This window comes from Sipha flava, unplaced genomic scaffold, assembly GCF_003268045.1.
Source record: "Sipha flava isolate LNK unplaced genomic scaffold, YSA_version1 0_pilon_pilon, whole genome shotgun sequence".
Lineage (NCBI taxonomy): Eukaryota > Metazoa > Arthropoda > Insecta > Hemiptera > Aphididae > Sipha > Sipha flava.
Genome location: NW_020271713.1, coordinates 1,114,519 through 1,135,726, shown reverse-complemented (window position 1 = coordinate 1,135,726; position 21,208 = coordinate 1,114,519). Strand labels below are relative to the sequence as shown.

At 27.5% G+C, this 21,208-nt stretch overlaps 2 protein-coding genes across 6 annotated transcripts; one reads left to right on the top strand and one right to left on the bottom strand.

Annotated features, from left to right (window-relative positions):
* Positions 1-624: 624 nt before the first annotated feature.
* Positions 625-12,590, top strand: LOC112694081. Of its 5 annotated transcripts, none has more exons than XM_025569458.1 (6): positions 625-1,000; positions 1,380-1,459; positions 7,021-7,217; positions 11,322-11,466; positions 11,528-11,617; positions 11,691-12,590. In XM_025569458.1, exons 2-6 carry the CDS (start codon positions 1,388-1,390, stop codon positions 11,958-11,960), a joined length of 774 nt encoding a protein of 257 aa, XP_025425243.1. In that variant the 5' UTR covers positions 625-1,000; positions 1,380-1,387; the 3' UTR covers positions 11,961-12,590. The 5 variants fall into 5 exon arrangements, with proteins under 5 accessions (XP_025425243.1, XP_025425258.1, XP_025425251.1 ...); XM_025569473.1 differs by having other exon boundaries at positions 625-1,005; XM_025569466.1 differs by having other exon boundaries at positions 625-1,260.
* A 512-nt stretch (positions 12,591-13,102) lies between these two features.
* Positions 13,103-21,202, bottom strand: LOC112693896 (importin subunit alpha-4). Its single transcript, XM_025569158.1, has 11 exons — positions 20,820-21,202; positions 18,496-18,595; positions 18,217-18,421; positions 15,498-15,658; positions 15,197-15,423; positions 14,994-15,119; positions 14,738-14,872; positions 14,074-14,178; positions 13,489-13,723; positions 13,339-13,427; positions 13,103-13,270 (listed from the first exon to the last, which is right to left on the bottom strand). Exons 1-11 carry the CDS (start codon positions 20,883-20,885, stop codon positions 13,193-13,195), a joined length of 1,527 nt encoding a protein of 508 aa, XP_025424943.1. The 5' UTR covers positions 20,886-21,202; the 3' UTR covers positions 13,103-13,192.
* Between the last annotated feature and the right edge of the window lie 6 nt (positions 21,203-21,208).

The following is a 21,208-nucleotide window of genomic DNA, read 5'->3' as shown; positions in this document are numbered from 1 at the left end:
CGAATTTCATACCGATGAAACGCCGGTCTACAGGTAAAAAAGTTCAATGTATAATCAGGCCCGTAGCCACGGGGGGCAAAGGGGGGGTGTTGCCCCCCCTAGACTGGTTGTTGCCCCCCCCCCCAACAAACGTTAATAATGTCATGACATTTAGTAGTTAGCATGAATGTAGATAGTAGGTTTTTACTATCTACAGCCGTGGTAGTTAAATATAATATAATTTATTGCTTGATAATAATTTCATCGGCAGTAGAAGCACTGTTTAATATAAGAAATTATTTTTAGCAATATTGTATAGCATTTGCACTGGAAAATACGATGGCATCTGATTGATGTCTGATGACAACACCGAACAATAAGTATAACCATTGATCATAGAATAGAATAGAATAGAATATTCTATAATCAATGGTATAATATATCGAACCGATAACATTCACCATTTCATTAGATCCTAAAATTCTAAATTTGGATGTATTATTAATGGAACTCAACAAGCAAAAAGATAGAAAATTACAACTGTTTCAGTTTAAAAAAAAAACTGGTAAATTCAAAAAATAATATATTATAAAAATATTCAAAATGTAATTATGTTCACTTTATTCTAATTCTTATTATTTTAATTTAGAGTACCTATTATAAAAATTACAGTATTAATAAATTAAAAATAGCATTAATATTGATTTTTTTCTAATGCCCCGCTACAATTTTGTCTGCCCCACCTGAAGATTTGGCCTGGCTACGGGCCTGTGTATAATACCGACCGCGGCGAGCGGTACGTCACGAACGATTCGCGTTCCACGGGCCTACTGGAACGCGACGCGCGCGCGGTTACCATAGGGACATCGACTCAACGGCGCCGCCGGGTCATGCCGAAAAATACGTGTACGGAACGTCGCGGTGCCGTTACGGTGAACGCGTCCGGGTGAGACGTACCGTCCAGGGGAGACCGTGTACAAGGCGTCGATCTCGCGCCAAGGAGACCGTTTCCCGTGTACAGGTGCGGTAAGGGTTCGCGACAGGATACCGTTTCGATACAGGATACCGCGCGCGTTTCGTCCCGGTTAGTGTGTCTGGCGGTCGAACGTTTTTTTCCTTCGTCGGTTTCGCCGGGCTCGCGCGTGCGCGTCTTACGCGAATATTGTACCCTTCCTGCGCGAAACCACTTATTTAGCTGACCCTTCGACGAGAACAAAACCCTTCGCTCGACCGTCGCAGCAACCCACCGTCGCTGTCGTCCACTGATTTTCGTGTGGCGGCGTACGTGTTTACTCCGATTTCGACGATCTCAGTTCCAGTCGTACTTACCTCACCTGACCGTCGGTTGACGACGACGCGCAGTGGTTTTTTTTTCTAACTGTAATCTATTTTTTTCACAGCGAAAATAATGTTAACGCGCAAAGAAGAACTGTTTGTCAAGCCTTTCCAGCAGCGGTTATACCAACAGCACAGAGTCAAAGTTAGTATTTCACGCGATACCACTACCGCTGCACCGTTCGCGCGTGTTTTTTAAAAACATTTTCATAAACTTTTTGGTAACACGTTAACTGCAACGTTCTTGAATAAACATTTCAATATTCCTTCGGTTTAGAATATAATTAATCGCGAACAACACCTTGCTTAAAAAAAACTGCAGGTTTTATTCATTTTTTTTTTTCACTTTTTCACTAATGTCATGTGTTCATTTGTGATGTGTGCCAACACGAGTAACGTTTCAAAAGTTTATATCAGTGTCATCACGAAGTAACTACACCATTCTTGCGAGTGCATACCTCGCTATTGCTCACTGATTCCAAGTCTTGTACGCAGTGCCGGATTAAACATTTGTGGGCCCCTAGGCAATTACAATTTTGGGCCCTATAAAATTATTTTTTACATATATCTTTAACATTACTATCCATAATAATAATAATAATAATCATCAATAATAAATAATCCGTAATAATTAAAGTAAATAGCTTTAATAACAACTAAATATTATTAATAAATATAATTTATTTGCAAGAAAAATTAATCTGTTATTATAATATTTCTATTTTTTTTCAAAATAATTGTATTATTATCAATGCGTATAACACCTAAAACTTAATATATATTTTATATTTCATAACGACTTTTTTTCCGTAAAAAAATAGATTTCCGTTTTCACAGGACCCCTTTAAACGAGTGAGGCCCTAAAACGGGCGCCTAATCCACCTAATGGGTAATTCGGCACTGCTTGTACATCAAACGCAAACGTAAATACATTTCTTATTGCCAAAAACGTATTCTACGTAATGTTTTCATATTTTCATTCCGTTTCACTTCGCTTTAATTATAATATATAGTAGTGATCGGCATTTGGTGGCCCGCATTAAATTCTAAAACTAAGAAATTTCATTGAATATTAATATTTTGTATTGTCTGGCTCGTGAACCCTTTTTTAATTCGTGAATATGGCCCAAGGATCCAAAACGGTTGCCGACCACTGATACATAGTAGTGTGATAATATATAATAGTTTATATATATATATATATATACATATATACAGTGCTCGAATTAGGAAAAATTAAATAGAGGAGCTCAGACCAACAATTTAGAAACTGTGTTTCACGTGCGCAATTATTTAACACAGACTCGTAGGAGTCTTCGCCCCCCCCCCCACACTCTTTCACCAACCTTACATATACTTTGAATACCGCTTTTCAACTACACAAATATTAATATCCATAATATTATTAACAAACCATTCAACAAATAAAGTATATACCAAAATTGTATCTGTGTATACCAGACATTACTATTTATATTTTTCCTGAAATGATTACGCCGTCACTTATCATAATCACAATATAATATTTTATTATAAAAATGTATTTTCTTATGTACCTATATAAGGTACTAAGCGTAAGTATAATTATATTTACCACACATTCTAATTAATTTTCAACTAATCAGGAGTGTATCCAGGAATTTTTTATGGAGGGATCCAAAATTTTATTTTATCTGATAATGGGAAATAAAAATACACTATATACTATTAAATCATTGAGTATGTAGAAATTTCAATAGAGGGTCCGCACCCGAAAACCCCCCTTGGGTACGCCCTTGCAACTACTTATATATTTTGTATGTTGCTAAGCGCGGGTTACCAGATCGACGCGTACTGTGTGTCTGTATAGCACGGTTCTATCTATAACCGTGGTGCGTATTCGCTATTCGACGGAATGTAATTTCGGCTAACATAGGCTGAGTACTGATAAGTGATAATTAAAGACCGGATTTATATATTTTTATATGTGGTTACTAGGTCTATGCAGTCTTGTGAGTGTAAAAAATGTGGACGATTCGTTCGATTCTGAGTTCGTAGAAAAAAGTATTTTTTGCATATTTGAGAGTATTTCATAGGTTGAAGAATATTTAGCCCGCTTAGCACATTTTAGAATATTCGACTTTGGTCTCATCGTTGGTGATTGTACAAACTATTATCTGCGAACTAACCGGTGTGCCGAGTAAAAAGGATAACATAATAAAAACTAAAGTGTCTCAATTATGTCAAAAAAATAAAGGTTACCAAATGTTAGTAAAAGTTGGGAACATTTTATGTGGAAACAATGGAGATCTCCCGGAACATTTTACACCCGGCGTAGTTGCTGACATGAAGTTAGCACCTTTAACATCTATTACATTTTTTTTAAGTTTAAGTTTAGTCTCTATGAACACATTTTAAGCGATAGAAGAACTATTATTGTTAATTTATATAACATTTAAATTCTATTTCAAGTTTCTTTTTTATTCTTCAAAGATTAAATATTTACTATTATATATACCAAAAGAATATTGTTCTTTTCTATTTATATATGTATATACCTAAATTGTTATTTTATATTATTCTATATTAAATAATTTTTATATAAGGATTATCTTTTGTTTCATAATTTGTTTTGTTTTATTATGATTTATATATATATATATATATTACTAGCTGAATAACCCGGCTTTGACCGTATGCAGTTTTTTGTTACTTACATATAACTTTTTATTTTATCAGTTTTATACATGTTATCGATGAAATGTATGATCATAGTCATTAATATATATCCCAGACATATCAAATATTAGTGATCTCATTAAATATATTATTATATTAACTTTAACAAACGGTAGGTATAATAAACAACGTAACTGTAATATCTATATGATACAGTTTTAATATATAATAAAATTTAAATAGTATTTCAAATTTCTTTTTTATTCTTCAAAAAGTAAATATTTACCATTGTATGCACCAAAGGAATATTGTTTTTATATATATTGTTATTTTATATCTTGTATTGAATTATTATTATTTAAGGATTAACTTTTATTAAATAATTGTTTTTGTTTTATTATATTTTATGATTATTTGTTATTTTTTCATATTGTGACTATAGTATTATACAACATTTAATTAAAATATATCAAAGGAATATTGTTTTTACATTTTAATACTATAGACTAAACTGTTATATTTTTATTATATTCCTACACTTACTGAAGAACAGTAGTATTCCATTAGAATACGTAAGTACGTATATACCTCACGATTAAAAAAATGTTGTAAAAATAAAACTGTAAAAGTGCATATTAAAGCATATACTGATGTTTGTTGATTATTTTTGTATAATTTCAAATATTTTTGCATATTTTTAAGATTTTTAATAATAAGAATATTTGAAGGTTTTTTTGAGAATATTAGCAAAATATTTAATGTTTTTTAAGAGAATATAAATCCGGTCATTTGTGATAACACTAGTGAAGCTCAACATGTTAATAAACGAATATCAAAAATAGTTTTGATATTATAATTCGTAGTAAAATTTACGTAAATTGAATTCCACATTTTAATAAAAAATATTTTGGACATTAGTTAAGTGGCGTTCCCCCGTTCCAGTAAAAAATATGGTTGGGGTACACAAAAAAAAATAAATAATAGATGAGTTCCGTCCCTAACACCCACCCCCTCCCCATTTCGAGCACTGTATATATATATAAATAAATATTCAGGAGTGCAGTGCCGACGCTATGATTTGCAAGACTCCATGCAAATCATAAACGTGAGGCTATGGATCTGAATACGAATTATTATATTGTTAGATTGGTACATAATTAAAATATTTCATCATTGTATGGTTAATATTTAATTAGAAAATATTTTTTTTAATTTCATTTTTATTAAATATTTTATATTTTTATTAGTCAATTGTTCATTATAGACATATAATAATATAAATTACATATTCTAAGCTTATTCTTCTATAGGTTATTGAATAAAAAATAAAAAATAATTAAAATTAATCGTAACATTTAAAAAATTTTTTTTAAACTGATTAATGAGAAAAAAATACAAAAGGGTGACTAAATAAAAATCGTTAAGATTAAAAACTAACTGAACTAATCGAAAGTAGCAAAAATATGGAAAAAAATCAACATTAGAATCTACACGACTTCACATAACAAAAGTCCACATTTCGAATCAAAATAACTCTAGGTGAATTCTAGAAAAATATGCGTTTGCATAAAAATCCGGACCTTACTTATTCCTATATTTTATTTATTTTAACACTACCCACTATAATATAGTAATTAATTTAATGAAAGTAATATTATTCATATATTATTTATAATAATTAAATAAGACTCACCAATGTTTCTTAATCATCAATTAAAAATACGAAAACGGCAACTGTCTAACATTCCATATTCGTTTAACAGAATAATAATCACCAAAGTTCAGATTTTATAGCATTTGCTACTTATTATAGGGTAAAGATAAAGATAGCAGAGTGAGCTATTAATTTGTGTTATGAGACTCCAAATTAGAAATTTAATTTTGCTATTTTTTGCATATTTGAAGTATTTTAGAATTTTAGTGCTATTTTTGAAGTTTTAGTGATATTTTTTGCTAATATACATGATTTTATTCTTTATTTTGTATTTTTTATAAATCTAGTTTATATTGAATGAAAAATAGTATTCATTTAGGTGAATCCAAAAATTCCCACATTTTTGTTTCATATTGATAATTGATAAATAATATGGAATTTACAATTTAACATGTTACTAGAATCTATTTTTAAGTAGCCTGGCGATATCAAATATATTTATACATTTATGCCGTCCTATCTGTTTTATTTATTTTTATTTTATTATTATTCTACAGTATATTGTCGTCTATCATACGTATTTCATGCTTTCAGTGTCAGTTCTCCGTATTGTTTGATTTCGTTTCATATTCGTTTATTAATCGATTGTGTATTATTTGTTCGTTTTTTTGTTTCGATACTTAACGTGAAATTCCGAAAATTAAAACATTGAACATTATTAATATTTGATTTAAGCCCTGGTCCAACTTAGTGAAAAATCAAATAAAACACAAGCGAAACTTTCAAAACACAGATATATGTTGAAAAAGAACTACTAAGTTTAAAAACTAATAACTAAAATGTCCATTTTAAGTGGATCCGGCATTAGATTAAAAAAAAAAAAAAACCACAAATAATAAGGATTCGCCTGATTTAAATATTACCAAAAATTTTACATGTAAATTTTGAGCCTGAATTAAAGAAAAAATTTGATTTACCCCCCCCCCCCCCCCTAGAAGTAAGTCTAAATATGCCCTTGCGAACAGAGACTTGACTGTTTGAGACAAATCGGTACGGTTGTTAACAACATTTCCAATTATATTCCAATATAATTTAATGAAAGAAAAATTCACAAAAATAAAGTTCATTTAAAGATATCCATAGTTAAGAGTTATTATCAAAAAGTGTTTCTATTCACCCATCAGTTTCTATTCAACCGGTTTTACGGTACTCTGTAAATTTTTCTAGTCACTACAAGTCACTACTATTTTATACATACAGAATATGTAGCCAAATATCTAATATCGTATAGTTGAAATTCGTAAAATATCCTATTTCGTCAAAATTATTAATTTTCTCGCGTTCATATAACTTTTTTGCGACAGTGTGATAAAAAAGTTTTTAATGTTGTTAAGCTCAAGTCGGCCGCCGCGCGAATAGACACGACGCCACCGCGGGAATGGCAACACATCGTACTCAAGGAGAAGAAGTTCCAAAAAGAACGGGAGCGGTGCACACAGATATTGCTGAACAACGGCGTTTTGTGGAAACATCTGTCTGAGATCATGACTACCAGACGAGTGGACAACCGTTGGGATCGCGAGCAACCCAAGTACCTACCAACTAGACATGGGCTTGATATTTTTGTCACATACAAAATCCGGAATCGTACATTTCGCGATGTGTAAAGTGATTTTTGTACAGTTCACGATGTGTAAAGTGATTTTTGTACACATCGCGAACTGTACAACATTGCTGTACAAAGTAACTCGGTGCATTTTTTAAACTAGTTAACAAGGCGACACAAATGTGGCTCAGTGATTATAATTTGCCGCCCAGTCGATAGTAACTTGAAAGACTGGTTGAAATTATGTGGAGTAAACATGAAATACTATCATCACACTGCTACACAGACTATTTTATTGAGCGAAAAATTGTTTGTGGCCCAGTGAAAATTCTTTAAAAAATTCACTGAAGTACAGGGGCGTATTTTAAAGGATAGAGATCGGGGCGATCCCCCACGAATTCGTATTTAAGGAATCGATTATACGAGTATGTGAGATACATATTACAATTTTTTTTTATGTGGATTTAACGGATGAAATGATTTAACACGTGGTTGTGAATACTGAATTGGGTTTTTTGTCGGGTCCATACTTAGTGAAAAATTAAAAAAAAAACACAAGCGTAACTTTCAAAACACATACAGGTGTCAAAAAAAACTACACAAAAGTTGATTCTAAATGGTTCCAACATTAGATTAAAAAAAAACCACAAATATTAAGGATTCCCCTGATTTAAATATTACCAAAATGATATTTGTAAATTTTGTACCTAAATTAAAGAAAAAAATTGAGTCGCCCCCTTTCGAAGTAAGTTTAAATACGCCCCTGCTGAAGCAACTAGATTTTACAAATTACTTTATACAATTCGCGATGTATACAAGAATGGCTGTACACATTGCAAAGTGTAAAAATATCTTCTAAAATTTAAATTATATCACCATTATACAGTTTTTGACATACAAATCTGTACTTTCCGTCATTACAAGATTGCATATCGATTAAATCGACCTGTCCATGTGCATTGACTTCATTAAATACCATAGGTTTAACAACTACTCCTCTCTTTTTTTAAACACTTTACACAATTATTTAAAAATAACTCAATAGCAGAACGTGACTATTTTAAAGTAACTATTTTTTAATTTATACATCACTTTACGAAGTCCACCGTACCCTGTTTCTTTACGTGGCTTTTCAAGAACATTATACATCTCATCATTATGTTAATAGTATTTAACTTCATTATTTTATGATCTATGTAATGGAAAAATTAATTTATTAACTTCTCCATGTTTAATAATGTAACGATTCAAACGTCTGTAGTCTAATGAAATATTTTTTCGATGATTAACTTCATCATTTATACATTTTTTGTAATTTTCTTCGTTAACTATGGACATTGAATTTCCATTAATTTCAATATTTTTAATTTTTTTCAACAAACATTTAAATTTAAATTATTTTCAACTGAACTCATTTTGAATGTATTATTATACTAGTCGCTTATAAACGTCGTTGAAATACTGCAGCAGCATAAAATGTAGGTACTAGTTCATACTAAAGTCTGTTTAAGTTATATTTCATAACGACAGTATCCACGATATTATTACGTTTAGATAAACGTAATAATTAGGGCTAGGGACTTCATGCCCTTATAAACCTTAAAATATGTATGCATTTATGCCCTAAATAATCAATAAATATGCTATTAAAATATGCATTTATAAAAAATTAATTAGTAATAAATTATAATAATATTTTTATATATGATAGATATGATGATCTAAGATAATTTTTCTTTTTTTCAAATTTGTTTTTATCTTATATTGAGTTTTTATCTAAAACAAAATATTTAAAATGGTTTTAAAAATAAATTAAATTGAAAACATTTTTTTTATTTTTAATATAGTTATAATTCTTCTAACCTTGAGCATTACATTGGACTATAAGATATTTTCTTAAGTTGGAAAATTTAAATAACTGCCTGTTATCAGCCAAAATATTTTTGTATTTAGAAAAGGAACGTTACACGTCTACGGAACTTATTGGTGCAAACTTAAAAAATCGTAGGTCACTACTACTAATATCTGCAGACAATCCATCTATAGATTCATTTTTCCATTTAAAATATTCGATATTTTTTGTAGTTAGCCTTAGCTTGTGCAGATTCTTCAATTTTTGCAGAATGTATACGTTTTTTGTAGTTTTAATTATTTTAATGCATTCAGTTAGTTCACCAATAAGACACTTAGAGTTCCAAGTCGCGTGATATATGAAGAAATAAATCATAATTTTTTTTTATAAAATTTAAAAACTTACTTCTCCATATGAATAATTGTCAAATTTGCATTTATAAAATGAAAAATGGTTAAATATGCACTTATAAATGAAAAATGGTCAAATATGCAAAATATACAACTATAAATTTTAAATATTAACTTGTATTGCAATGAAACAAATTTATATATTACTTAGCTATGTTTTGTATAATTATTTAAAATCATGCAAGTTACTAGAAGTCCCGAGCCCTAGTAATAATCTTTATTGCATTACCTATATCTTCACCCAGCGGTTCTTAAACTGGTACGTGTACCACTAGTGGTACACGAAAGGCTACATGGTGGTACGTGGAAGACCACATGATGGCAGAACAGAAATTCAAAATTTGATATTTAATTCATATATTAGCTTAAAAACACTAATAAATTTGTATTAATAAATAAATAATAATTTTACTGCAGTATTTTACAGCATTTTTATTTAAATTAAATGTATTTAACTATGTGAAGTTTGTATGGTTCTATTTTTAATCATTAGTGGTACGTGACCGATTGATGATTTACTCAAGTAGTACGCGAAAAAAAAGCATGAGAACCACTGCCTTAACCAATGGTCTGTGGGAAGCATAAGATATAATAATAATATAGCATAGTTACTTATTAATTACTTACTAATTCGTAAGGACTTAGGTAGGTACAACTATTTTTATACTATATATATGAATTATTTATTAGGAAAATTTGATTTCGTAATGTGCACAGTAATTGTTGTACATATTGTAAAATGTACAATTCCGGAATTTGTAACATATCGATATAAAAAAATTATATTTAAAGCATACGATAATATCGATGTATCACTGATATTTTTTTCTCTGTCCTGAGCAAACTGTATCAAAATTACTACAAAAATTAAATTACCAATTTATATTTAAAATGATCGCTGGAAAATTAATCTCTTCTCAAAAACAATTAACGATAAAAAATCCAAATGTCCACAATCCACTTTATGCCCATTTCTTTCAGACTTATTTCCCATTCTAGGTTATACACTTATAAGTTAGTCGTTAAAACATAAAACTGAAAAAAAACATTAACACACTCCTATTTATCATTACTCAATGAGAAATATTGGAATTTACAATCAAAAATAATGGTGCAATGAAATATTAAAATGTTAGGATAAATAATAGTTAACAAAAAAAATGTTGATGACAAATATCAATAATATTTCAAATATCAATATTTTCATTAAAAAAATGTTGATATCAAGAAATCAATTTATGATAAATGGATATTATTTTTATACAAGACATGCCTACAAGTACTACCTAAATGTCGAAAAATTAAAGTTTAATTAAACGTATTAAATTATACGTTTACTCTAATCTAACATAGAACTTTTTGTTCGTTTGAGAAATTTTAACCCAAACCGAACATTTTAGCTCGAAACCATGGTTAATAGATTTTCAATGAGTCAGTGTCTAAGTTTTTCAAAAATTTGAGTTTTCAGTTCTAACGGGGGAAGTAATTTCAATGCCATCTTACAATATATTATATAACTTGCTAGAAACTAAACATTAACTACACGTCCATTTATAAATTATTCAAATAAAATCATTAGACAGGAATATATGCAATGTTTTACGATTCTAAATACTTTCAACAATATTGATCGACTCTTCTCAACAGTCACCATTTTTAACCACCAAAAAATAGCAACATTTCAATTTTAAATTGCGTATAAAATATGAATTCTAAAATTGTACAATTTTATCAAACACTTTGACAATTACCAGTCAATGTTAAGAAAACCAGAAAATACATATTACTAAATTATCCAAACACATAATAACTAGATAAATTCATTAGGTTTTTTCATAGAGTTAATTTATTTACAAAAAGTAATAATAAATTGACTGTTGATATTGAAGAACCAGCTGAATCCAGTAAAGCACCAAATGAACCAAAAAATGAAAGATGCTGTGCATGTAATCCAAATTTGTCAATTTCTCAGGTGAATATAATAGAAACAATTTAAATAACAATAAAAATTTCATGATTACAATTTCAATCAGCCTAACATACCGGAGGAGAGAGTACCTTGGGATCCACCAAAAAAAAAGCTATCTAAAAAACTCAGAAGCTTATCAGTCCATAATGATAGTGTAAGTATCAATAAATAAACCATATATTATACTTAGTTAAAACAATGTATAAATGGAAGTGATTTTGTTACAGAGTATTAAAAATGTGAAACATCAAGTATTAAACAAATCTAGACAATGCCAGAAGAAAATGATAGTTTCAAAAAAACAAAACGATAACAAGCTAAACATCCGCAATAACTTGATGATTGAAACAAACAATTATTTAAATTACATTGAAATAAACGAAGGTACATTGGATCTTATTATTAAGTTTCCATCTGGTAGTAAAGTGTCAATAGCAGATGGCAAAATGAAGCGTGTACTTCAACCAAATAATTGTGAATGTACGCGATGTCTTTAAGTTATAACGCATAAAACTTTAAATTCGTAATATTATTATAATAGAGTAAATAGTATTCTAGTTAAACGTACAATATTGTCATGGTATTATTTTGATTTACAGTTATTAATATGATACTATTTTACTTTGAATAGTTTGCATACACAATAAACTTGCATTAACATTTTTGACCTATATTATGTGTTTTACATTTCAAATATTAAATAATTGTGAACTGGTATGCATATTACGTATAAAGGAAAAAATTCTAGATCGTAGATTCAATAATGATTTACTAAATACATTTAAAAAATTATCACGAATATTATATAGTAGATTTACAAGTCAAAAGAGTGAAATTGAGCTGAACTTAATACATAGTACATCAGTGAATGTTTTAAGATTAAGTTTATTAATTTATTGACTTTTTCCTATCTTTTTGTGGTCAAAAAGCAAAAAATATTTAATATTGATAGTAAAAATAGCTTATCATAAGCATAATACAGCATTTTATTTAGATAAACAAGACATTTTTTGGGCAAAGAAAATTTTTGGTAACAGAAATAATCGCAACTGACAAATAAATTAATTTGTTTTATCACATTAAAATTTCATAAGAAGGAAATAGTACAACTCAATAAATTAATAAACACGGCATGATAAAATAATGAAACATTTAATAGAACAGAAAGAAAAATTAAATGCCATTCAGGAGAAAAAAATTAATTCAGTAATTAATTATTACAATTATACTTTAAATACTTAGAATTTTTATTTATTCTACAACCTTTTTGTTAATTCACACTATCAATACCAAATATTTATTTCCACAATAATCATATTAAAAATTATAATTTATTCAATAATTACAAGTGTTGGAGAAAAAAATTGAAAAAAAAAAAAGATGATGTCAATACCAATGTAAAATAAATGTATTATGAATATCAACTAAATTATCCACATAGTGCATAAAAAGTAAACTTAAAAATATATTTATTTAATTAAATACATTTTTTAGTATGATTTTTCTTATAAAACAGCTCAATTTCTCCCTTCCTAGTCACCATGATAAAAATATTACCAAATTGTTTCATTCATCAATTTTGGAAGTTTAAATGTATAAATAATAATTGTTTATAGAATTAGAATGAATTAATTCAAGATTGATACAAAGCAACGCAATGATTTTCAAGTCATAGATACAGTATAATACCGAACGAGTGATCCATGTCAACTCAACATTCAAAAAAATTCTAAAATTTAAACTGTGTGTTTGAATTAGCCGGATTGAATTCGAAACATGACGGAGGTTGAGTGGGTGAACTTGATTCCTAAAGAAAAAAATATTATGGTCAAGTATTTATTATTACATTTCATAAAAGTTTCATAAATGTTTTACCTCTGAGAAATATCTCTCAATGATGTCAAACGCAACTTTGTAAATTTCAACACTCTCATGGTTTTGAAGTTGTTCGATTTTATCAAGTCCTAAGAATAAAATAAATATTGTAAAAAATATACTACTACGCTACTTTAAATTTTGAATTACCTTCACATTCTTCTATCAGATTAGCTAAGGCATCAACATCAGGACCAGCAATTTTCAGCATATTTTGTAAGCCATCTAAAACCACTTGGATAACCTGACTATCTTGACAAGATAAGAGAGCACAAAGGGGAGCAACAACACCTGCATTGATAATACAATCTACTTGTTGACTATTGCCACTGATAGTTAAATTAGTAATTGCCCATGCTGCTTCCTTCTGTGTTTGGAATTCACTCTGCAGCAATAAAAATAATATAACTAAGTACTCGAGTACCAATATTTCAATACTTTTCATAAAATCAAATAAAATTTTTTGGTATAGAAAAATATAAATAAATAATATATTTTACTTTGATCTAATTATTTTTATAACCATATAAATTTAAACACAATTATCACTAGACTTATGACAAATAAAATATATTTAAAAAAATATTATTTAGAATGAGAAATTTACTTAATTAGTTTTATGTTTTTAATAGTTATATAACATAATCATAGAATATGTAATATACTAAACTAATTAATTTAATGTTATAACCTCTTTTATAGTTATTTTAAAGAATTATTTGAGTATTATTTCACCTTAGAAAGATGCATTATTATTTTTGGTATCAGTCCAGCATCTATAACAGCTTGAACTTGCACTTGATTTCCAGCAGTAACATTTGAAAGGAACCAAACAGCTTCCTGAAAAAAGAAATGGATTGTATGTTAGACGTATATTAGAAAATAAAATAAAACAAATTATAAAGTCAACATCATTTTTTTTTTTGTATTCATTTTAAAAATCATCACTAGATATATAATTAAGAAACTGTTTAATTGAAAATAAAAGTGAAGAAAATAATTTTTGAACTTTCGATAAACAGAAAAAAATAATAATAAGAATAAAAATATAAGAAATATGTTTCTACAGAATAATAAAAATCATTTATTGAACTATAAATGTACAAAATATATTTGTCAATTGCAATAAAAGTGAAATGTATTAAACATAAATATATAAAGCAACATTGAATATTGATATAACACTATTATACCCCAAACAGATTTTTAATTAAAAAGCAAATATAAGCATACAAAAAAACTAATTAAGAAAATCTGCAATCCATCAAATAAAAGTACATCAACTTAGAGCCAAAAATAATCAATAATTTTATTAGATACATTTTTAAAGTGAAATTTATTATTAATTATTTAATTTTTTTTTTTTTTATATTCTTTTATGGTCGAAAATAAATACTACCTTGCAAATCTTCTCTTTCGAATGAGAAAGTAAAGCTGGAAAATGACATAATGCTCCAGCATCAAGTACTACTTGAGTTTGTTCATCAGTTCCAGTAACTATATTTCCTATTGCGCGTAATGCTGCTGTTTGTACCTAAGAAGCAATAATTTTCATATTGATATAATCTTAGAAATTGTAACAAGTAATATTTCATAGGTTTATTAACTTTTTGAAACTATATACTTTCTCCAAATTAATTAAATTATGTACAAACCTTTACTTCTTTATGAGATAATAATGGAATTAAATTAGGCACAATACCACTGTCAATTACTCTTTGAATTTGATCATTACCACCATCTGTCAAATAGCTAATAGCCCAAACTGTATCAACTAATATCTATTTTTTTTTTAAAACAATTAAATATTAGTTATATATTAATTATTAAAATTAGAGTAATATTAAATCATAATTACATTAATATCTTTATTATTAATCAAATAATTAAGGGCAGGTAGAAGTTCATCAATTACATGTTGTACTGGTGGTGGATCTTTATTTCGACACAAATTAACTATGACCCAAGTGACATTTCGCATGAAAGTTATTGGTATCGTTGGATTGATAAATAAAAGTAATCTTGGCACAACATTCAAACTAATAACATAATCACGTAACTGCGGACCATCGCCAATAATATTACCTAAAAGTAAAAACAAATATAGAACAGTTATAATTAATTTTTATAAAAACAATTTAATAATAATAATTAAATACCTAATGCCCAAACTGCTTGTTCACAAACTGTCTGATTAGATGAGTTTAATAAATTTAAAAACAATGGAACAGCTCCAGCTGAAACAACTGCTTGAGTTTGAAGTGATGTACCACTAGCAATATTAGTTAAAGCCCATGCAGCTTCAAATTGCAAAGTTGGGCTACAAATAACATTATAAATGAATTATAAATATTTAATGTATCAATGAACAGTAAAGTACATTAAAGACTTTATTTGGTAAAATACCAAAATCACTAATAAGAAGTAATACTCAAGCATAGGACTTATTCAGACCTTATTTAACTATTACTATAAAAAAAAATTTAACATTGTATTAACTTTAATTAATTAAAAATATAGTTATAACAATACATAAGTATATATGAATATTCATTAATAGTATTATCATTATGTAAATATTTTAACTTTAAGCAAAGAAATTAATAACAAATTAGTTATTAATTGGGCACTAATATTTATATATAAATTAGTGATGGGCTTAATCGAGTAAATTTTTTGAAAAATTACTCAAAATTAAAATAATTTATTCATTCGATAAAAATAATCACTTATATTTCCTAATCGAAAAAATTACTCCGAATATGAATATACTTGTAGTAAATAAATTAATTAAATTTTGCTTTTTTTATTTGTTGATGTAATACTATTAAGTATTCATTAAATTATAATTTAGAAATAATAATAAACATATAATTATATTGCATTTTTATAAGTTTTTTAAAGAAAAGACCAGAGTTTTTTTATTAATAATTATTGTCTTTAATTTAAAGTAATCTAATGGTCTAAAATACTCTAAATTATAAATTATGATTAAAATTTACCATTTATATACCTTTATATATTTAAAATAAAAGATTATAAATATTTTACAAATGTTTATAGCTTCAAACCCAGTTAAAAGTTTAATTACACATAAGTTATTTTAAATACACTTTATTAAATATACACCAAACTGAAAATTAACAGTTAACTACTAAACAATATTTATAGTTCATTTTCATAACCAACGTGCAAGCCTGTAGTTCAACCAGTTTACTTTAAAGTAAATATAAACTATAATGGAAACTGTAAAGTATTATGTTTTTGTCTGTACTATTTTTCAAATTTTAAATATACTAATCTGATTACTTAATTAGTAATAATATTTGCCCAACAGTCAATAATTCAAAACATTTGAACTATTCTAAGATTAAAAGAATAGATGAATTTGATCATTTTACTAATAATCAAAATTCATTGATTATTTAATTATTTTACCCATAATTAAAATTATTAAATTACTTGATTATTTTTATCATAATTAAAAAATCTCAATTGTTTTTATAATCAAAATATCTCGCTAATATATCTGGATTATGCCCATTTCTAAATATATAATAATAAATAGTAAAAATAATCAACAACTAATAACTAATAAAATATAAATGAATAACTAGGGCTCGGATTTTAAAGCATAGTAAATAACCAAAAAAGCAAAAATGAAGCATATTTAAAAAAAAAAAAAGCAAAAGAGAGCATGACTAAAAATTAACATGTACTAGTTACAAAACTAAGTAAAAAAATTTAAAAATTAATTTAAATTAAAAAAATTATTAACTACCATATATTTAGCAAGATTTGCAATAGTGAAATTGGCTCTATTGTCTGATAGAATATTTATATACATAGAAACAAACGCTCTACATCCACTGAAGCAGTGGCGTACGTAGCCAAGGGGAGCTAAGAAATTGTAGCCTTTCTCTTATAAGCCGTGTTTATGTGTATCTACCAGACTAGTATAATACTAGTTGGTATTTAAATATTTTAAAACTTGGTACTAACTAAATGTTGAAGAATAACTGGTATATGTCATTGATAAATACATAAACATTAACTTCTACCATGATCATAACTATCTTTTTCGTGGTTATTGTGAATGCTTAGGTGACTATTGTCTAATAATTTTATTTTATAATCACAATAGTTTTAATACCATGTTATGTTATGACGATGCTATTTCAGCTAACCACCGAAAATGTATTATTAATTATATTTTAATATATATTATTAAAACTAATTTAAAATGTTGAAAATACATTTTTAAATTTGGATGCTGTAGGGGAGTTATAGTTATACTCTTAAAGCTTTTCTTAGCTAACCTGCCTAAAAAAAGTGTTTAGTCTCCCTATTTAAAAATCCTGTGTATACCAATGCATTGAATTTATTGGCGTGTACTTCATGCCAGAAGTTTCATTTAAATATACGATTATAAATTACAACACTAAAACTTAAATTTTGAAATGGTTGATATTGATTTTATAGAAGTACTGACCATAGGTTCTACAGGCTATCTGTAAATCTAAAATCTATACATTTAATACATTTTAAAATCAATTCGATAATGAAAACAATAATAATCTAATATAACCATTAAGTCCGTTTCTGGGTTTTTCACATTTCTTAATTATTAAATTAATTTTTTTTTAATACTAAAGCATTATAAAAATATAAAAATTCCACAGTTGAAATAACTGAAAAAAAAAACAATAAAAATGCAAAAAATCATTTACACAAAAAAAAAGTAAAAATAAATTGATTTATTTGTAATCAAAATTACGTGAAATAAATGTATGTAAAAAAATTATATTTCTATCTCATGCATAAAAAAAGAAACATATGCTTTAAAATCCAAGCCCTATTAATAATCATTTTACTTACTTATTATGCTCATCTAAACATCGAACCAAAATAGGAAGTATTTCACTGTTAATAAGCTCATCTATTGGTGGATTTCGATCCGATGAAAGTAATTTTCTTGCTGATTGAATGGCTTTAAGTTGTACATCTGGATTATTACTACCAGCTTCTTCAACTAATGACCGTAAATCTTTATCAGTTAAAGGTTTTTCTGCATCTGCATCCTCTATAAGGTAAATAATAATTTTGAAAAATGATAAAATACAATTTTTGTTATTATAAATATATATTATATTATACCATTCATAACTTCACCAACATTTCTACGTTTCATTAGTTCTTGCTCCTGTTTATTTTTACGAATACCAACAGTAACTTCACTTCTTATTCTTCGCCTTTCCTGTGTATATGAACAAAATTAAATAAATAAATAATTTTAATCTGAAATATCTACAACTCTTAGGATTCTAAATTAATAGTTGATATTCTTTATGAGCTAATGAACCAAAAATGTAACTGAAAATATTTTTAAATTGTAGAATATTTTTTTAGGTAAATAATTGATTTTCTATTTCGCTACAAGTTAGTTGTTTTGGACTACAAAAATAAAATGCTAATATTTACTTTAGGCTGTTGATAAATTCTATGTTAAATGTATGTATTTATGTATTATTCATCATTCAATTAATCAATTACTGTTGAAGTATTCAACATTTTGTAAACAATCAAACTATATTCTCATATTAATAAATAACATTAAATAACAAATCACTGTTTAATTTTAATTTCTTTTTTTTTTATACAAAAATATCATTCATTTATAATCAATAAAACACATTTTTACTATAGTAACAAACATAAATTTAAAAAATTGTTATCATTTTGATAAAGCATTAAAAATTATTCCTGAAATGTTATTATACCAAAATATAGGTTTTACCTGGATATAAATTTAGAATTGTTTATCTTGTAAAATACTTTTTTAGGAACAATTTAGGATCAAATAACTGGTATAAAAAGTAATTTGAATATTCTTAAAACGAGAAAACAATAAAAAGTAATTTTCAATTATGAAAATACATTTTACATGTATTTAACCCGTTCACTGCTAACCATAATTTGATATATTTGTTACTATGCTGACGAAAATCAGGATTTTTTTTTAATGATGCCAATTTTTAATAACCAAGATCTAAAATTAGAATTATCAAGGTATGACAAGCACAAAACAATTAAACAATACTTGAAGATAACGCTAAAGAAAATTTATTTGTTTATCCGTAACGCTGATAAAATTATAAAGAAAAGAAAAATCATATATTGATGACACCAATTTGCGTCATCAGCATACGGGAACAATGCTAAATGACGCCAATTGGCGTCATCAGCAGTGAATGGGTTTATGTTATTTCTTTTAACTTTAAGACTTACAAATTACTCTAATATGTCAATGAATACAAATATATCTACCTATACTCAATACAATTCATCAAAGTTTAACTAACATAACATTTGTTACAATTGAATCAAATGAGTATTGTAAATGAGGAATATTTATGTTTTGATTAAAATAAAGAAACTAATTAACAAAACAGTATAAGCAAGTTCATATACTTATATTAATGAAGTATTATATATTAAAAATGGTAACCTATTAACAAATTATCACATCATACATTAATTTAAATTTTCTAACTCTTACTAAACTCTTACTATGATGTATTATAATTTATATAATAACTTCATTTCATAAATATAACCCAAATTTTAATTAAATTATTGTTATCTCTAACATAAAACATAAATGATAAGAGTAGGTATAACCATTGAAGATAAATGTTTTAACAATATCTTTTAACACTGGACAGAAACCATTATTATTTTCTGTTATTTTATTATATTATAATGTTCAATTATATTTGATCAACATAAAATATTAAGGATGTATAATTTACAAATTCATTATATCATTTTTGATTCACATTGGCTAAACATTACTTAATATAAATAAAACATATAACAAAAAAATAAATCTGGACAGGAAATATTAATAAGATATAAATTAACCGAATAAAGATACTCAAGAAAAGGGGTATATGATTGTCAAATGATTGTAGCTTAAATGCAACTATATGACAAAACCTCTTAACATAAAGCGCTGTGAGAAAAAATTTTGAATTATCTGTAGGCAATACGAAAACAAAGTAAATATTTGATAGGGTTGCATGCAAATATCAGTAAATTACAGAATCCTTAGACACACTAATTTCATAACCTGTATCTATTGATCCGTCCTAAGGGATCTGTAGTTATTTTTTCCAGGATTTACAACGGTCTAGATGTATTTCTTATATAACATTTTTCAAATAAATTATTTAGGTTTCCAATAAAAATGTAACATTAACCAATATGGTAAGAGCTCGCCTTGCCTTGAGCACTTTCACTGTTGGCAAAGGGAAGACTCTCTAGGGGTTCACTGTGAATGACGCACAAGTCTTGGGACGAAAACTGAAACATATGACAACAGAAACCGACACGTCGTACTTGCGTGCGTACCTTTACACCTCTCGGTAACATGGTCAATGTCAGTGTATCGGTGACATAAAAACGCGAGTAGTACTTACGATTTCGGTTTTGCCTCGGTGCTTGAAGCTCTGCAACCGGTGGCCGATTACTTTGTCGTCGGACATTTTCGATTGATGAGCGTCGGACGAGAGGAAGATGAACGTGCGAACTGCGATTCGAGATAATAATCCGCGACAGTCGGCTTCTACTGGTGCGGTTGACGTGATTCGTGCACGGTGCGGACAACGTTTTGGACAACAGCAGAACGTGCAGCGATACCGGGCGAAGTGACGTTGTCGGCGGCGACGACGATAGTGATACACAATAATATTAATAGTACCGACACCGGCGTTTACAACTGTCGTACGAACTTGTGCGAACGACGGCGATGAGAGTGCTGCAGGCCGCGCGTGTAGCTACGGATGAGTATAAAAAAAAAAAAAAAAAA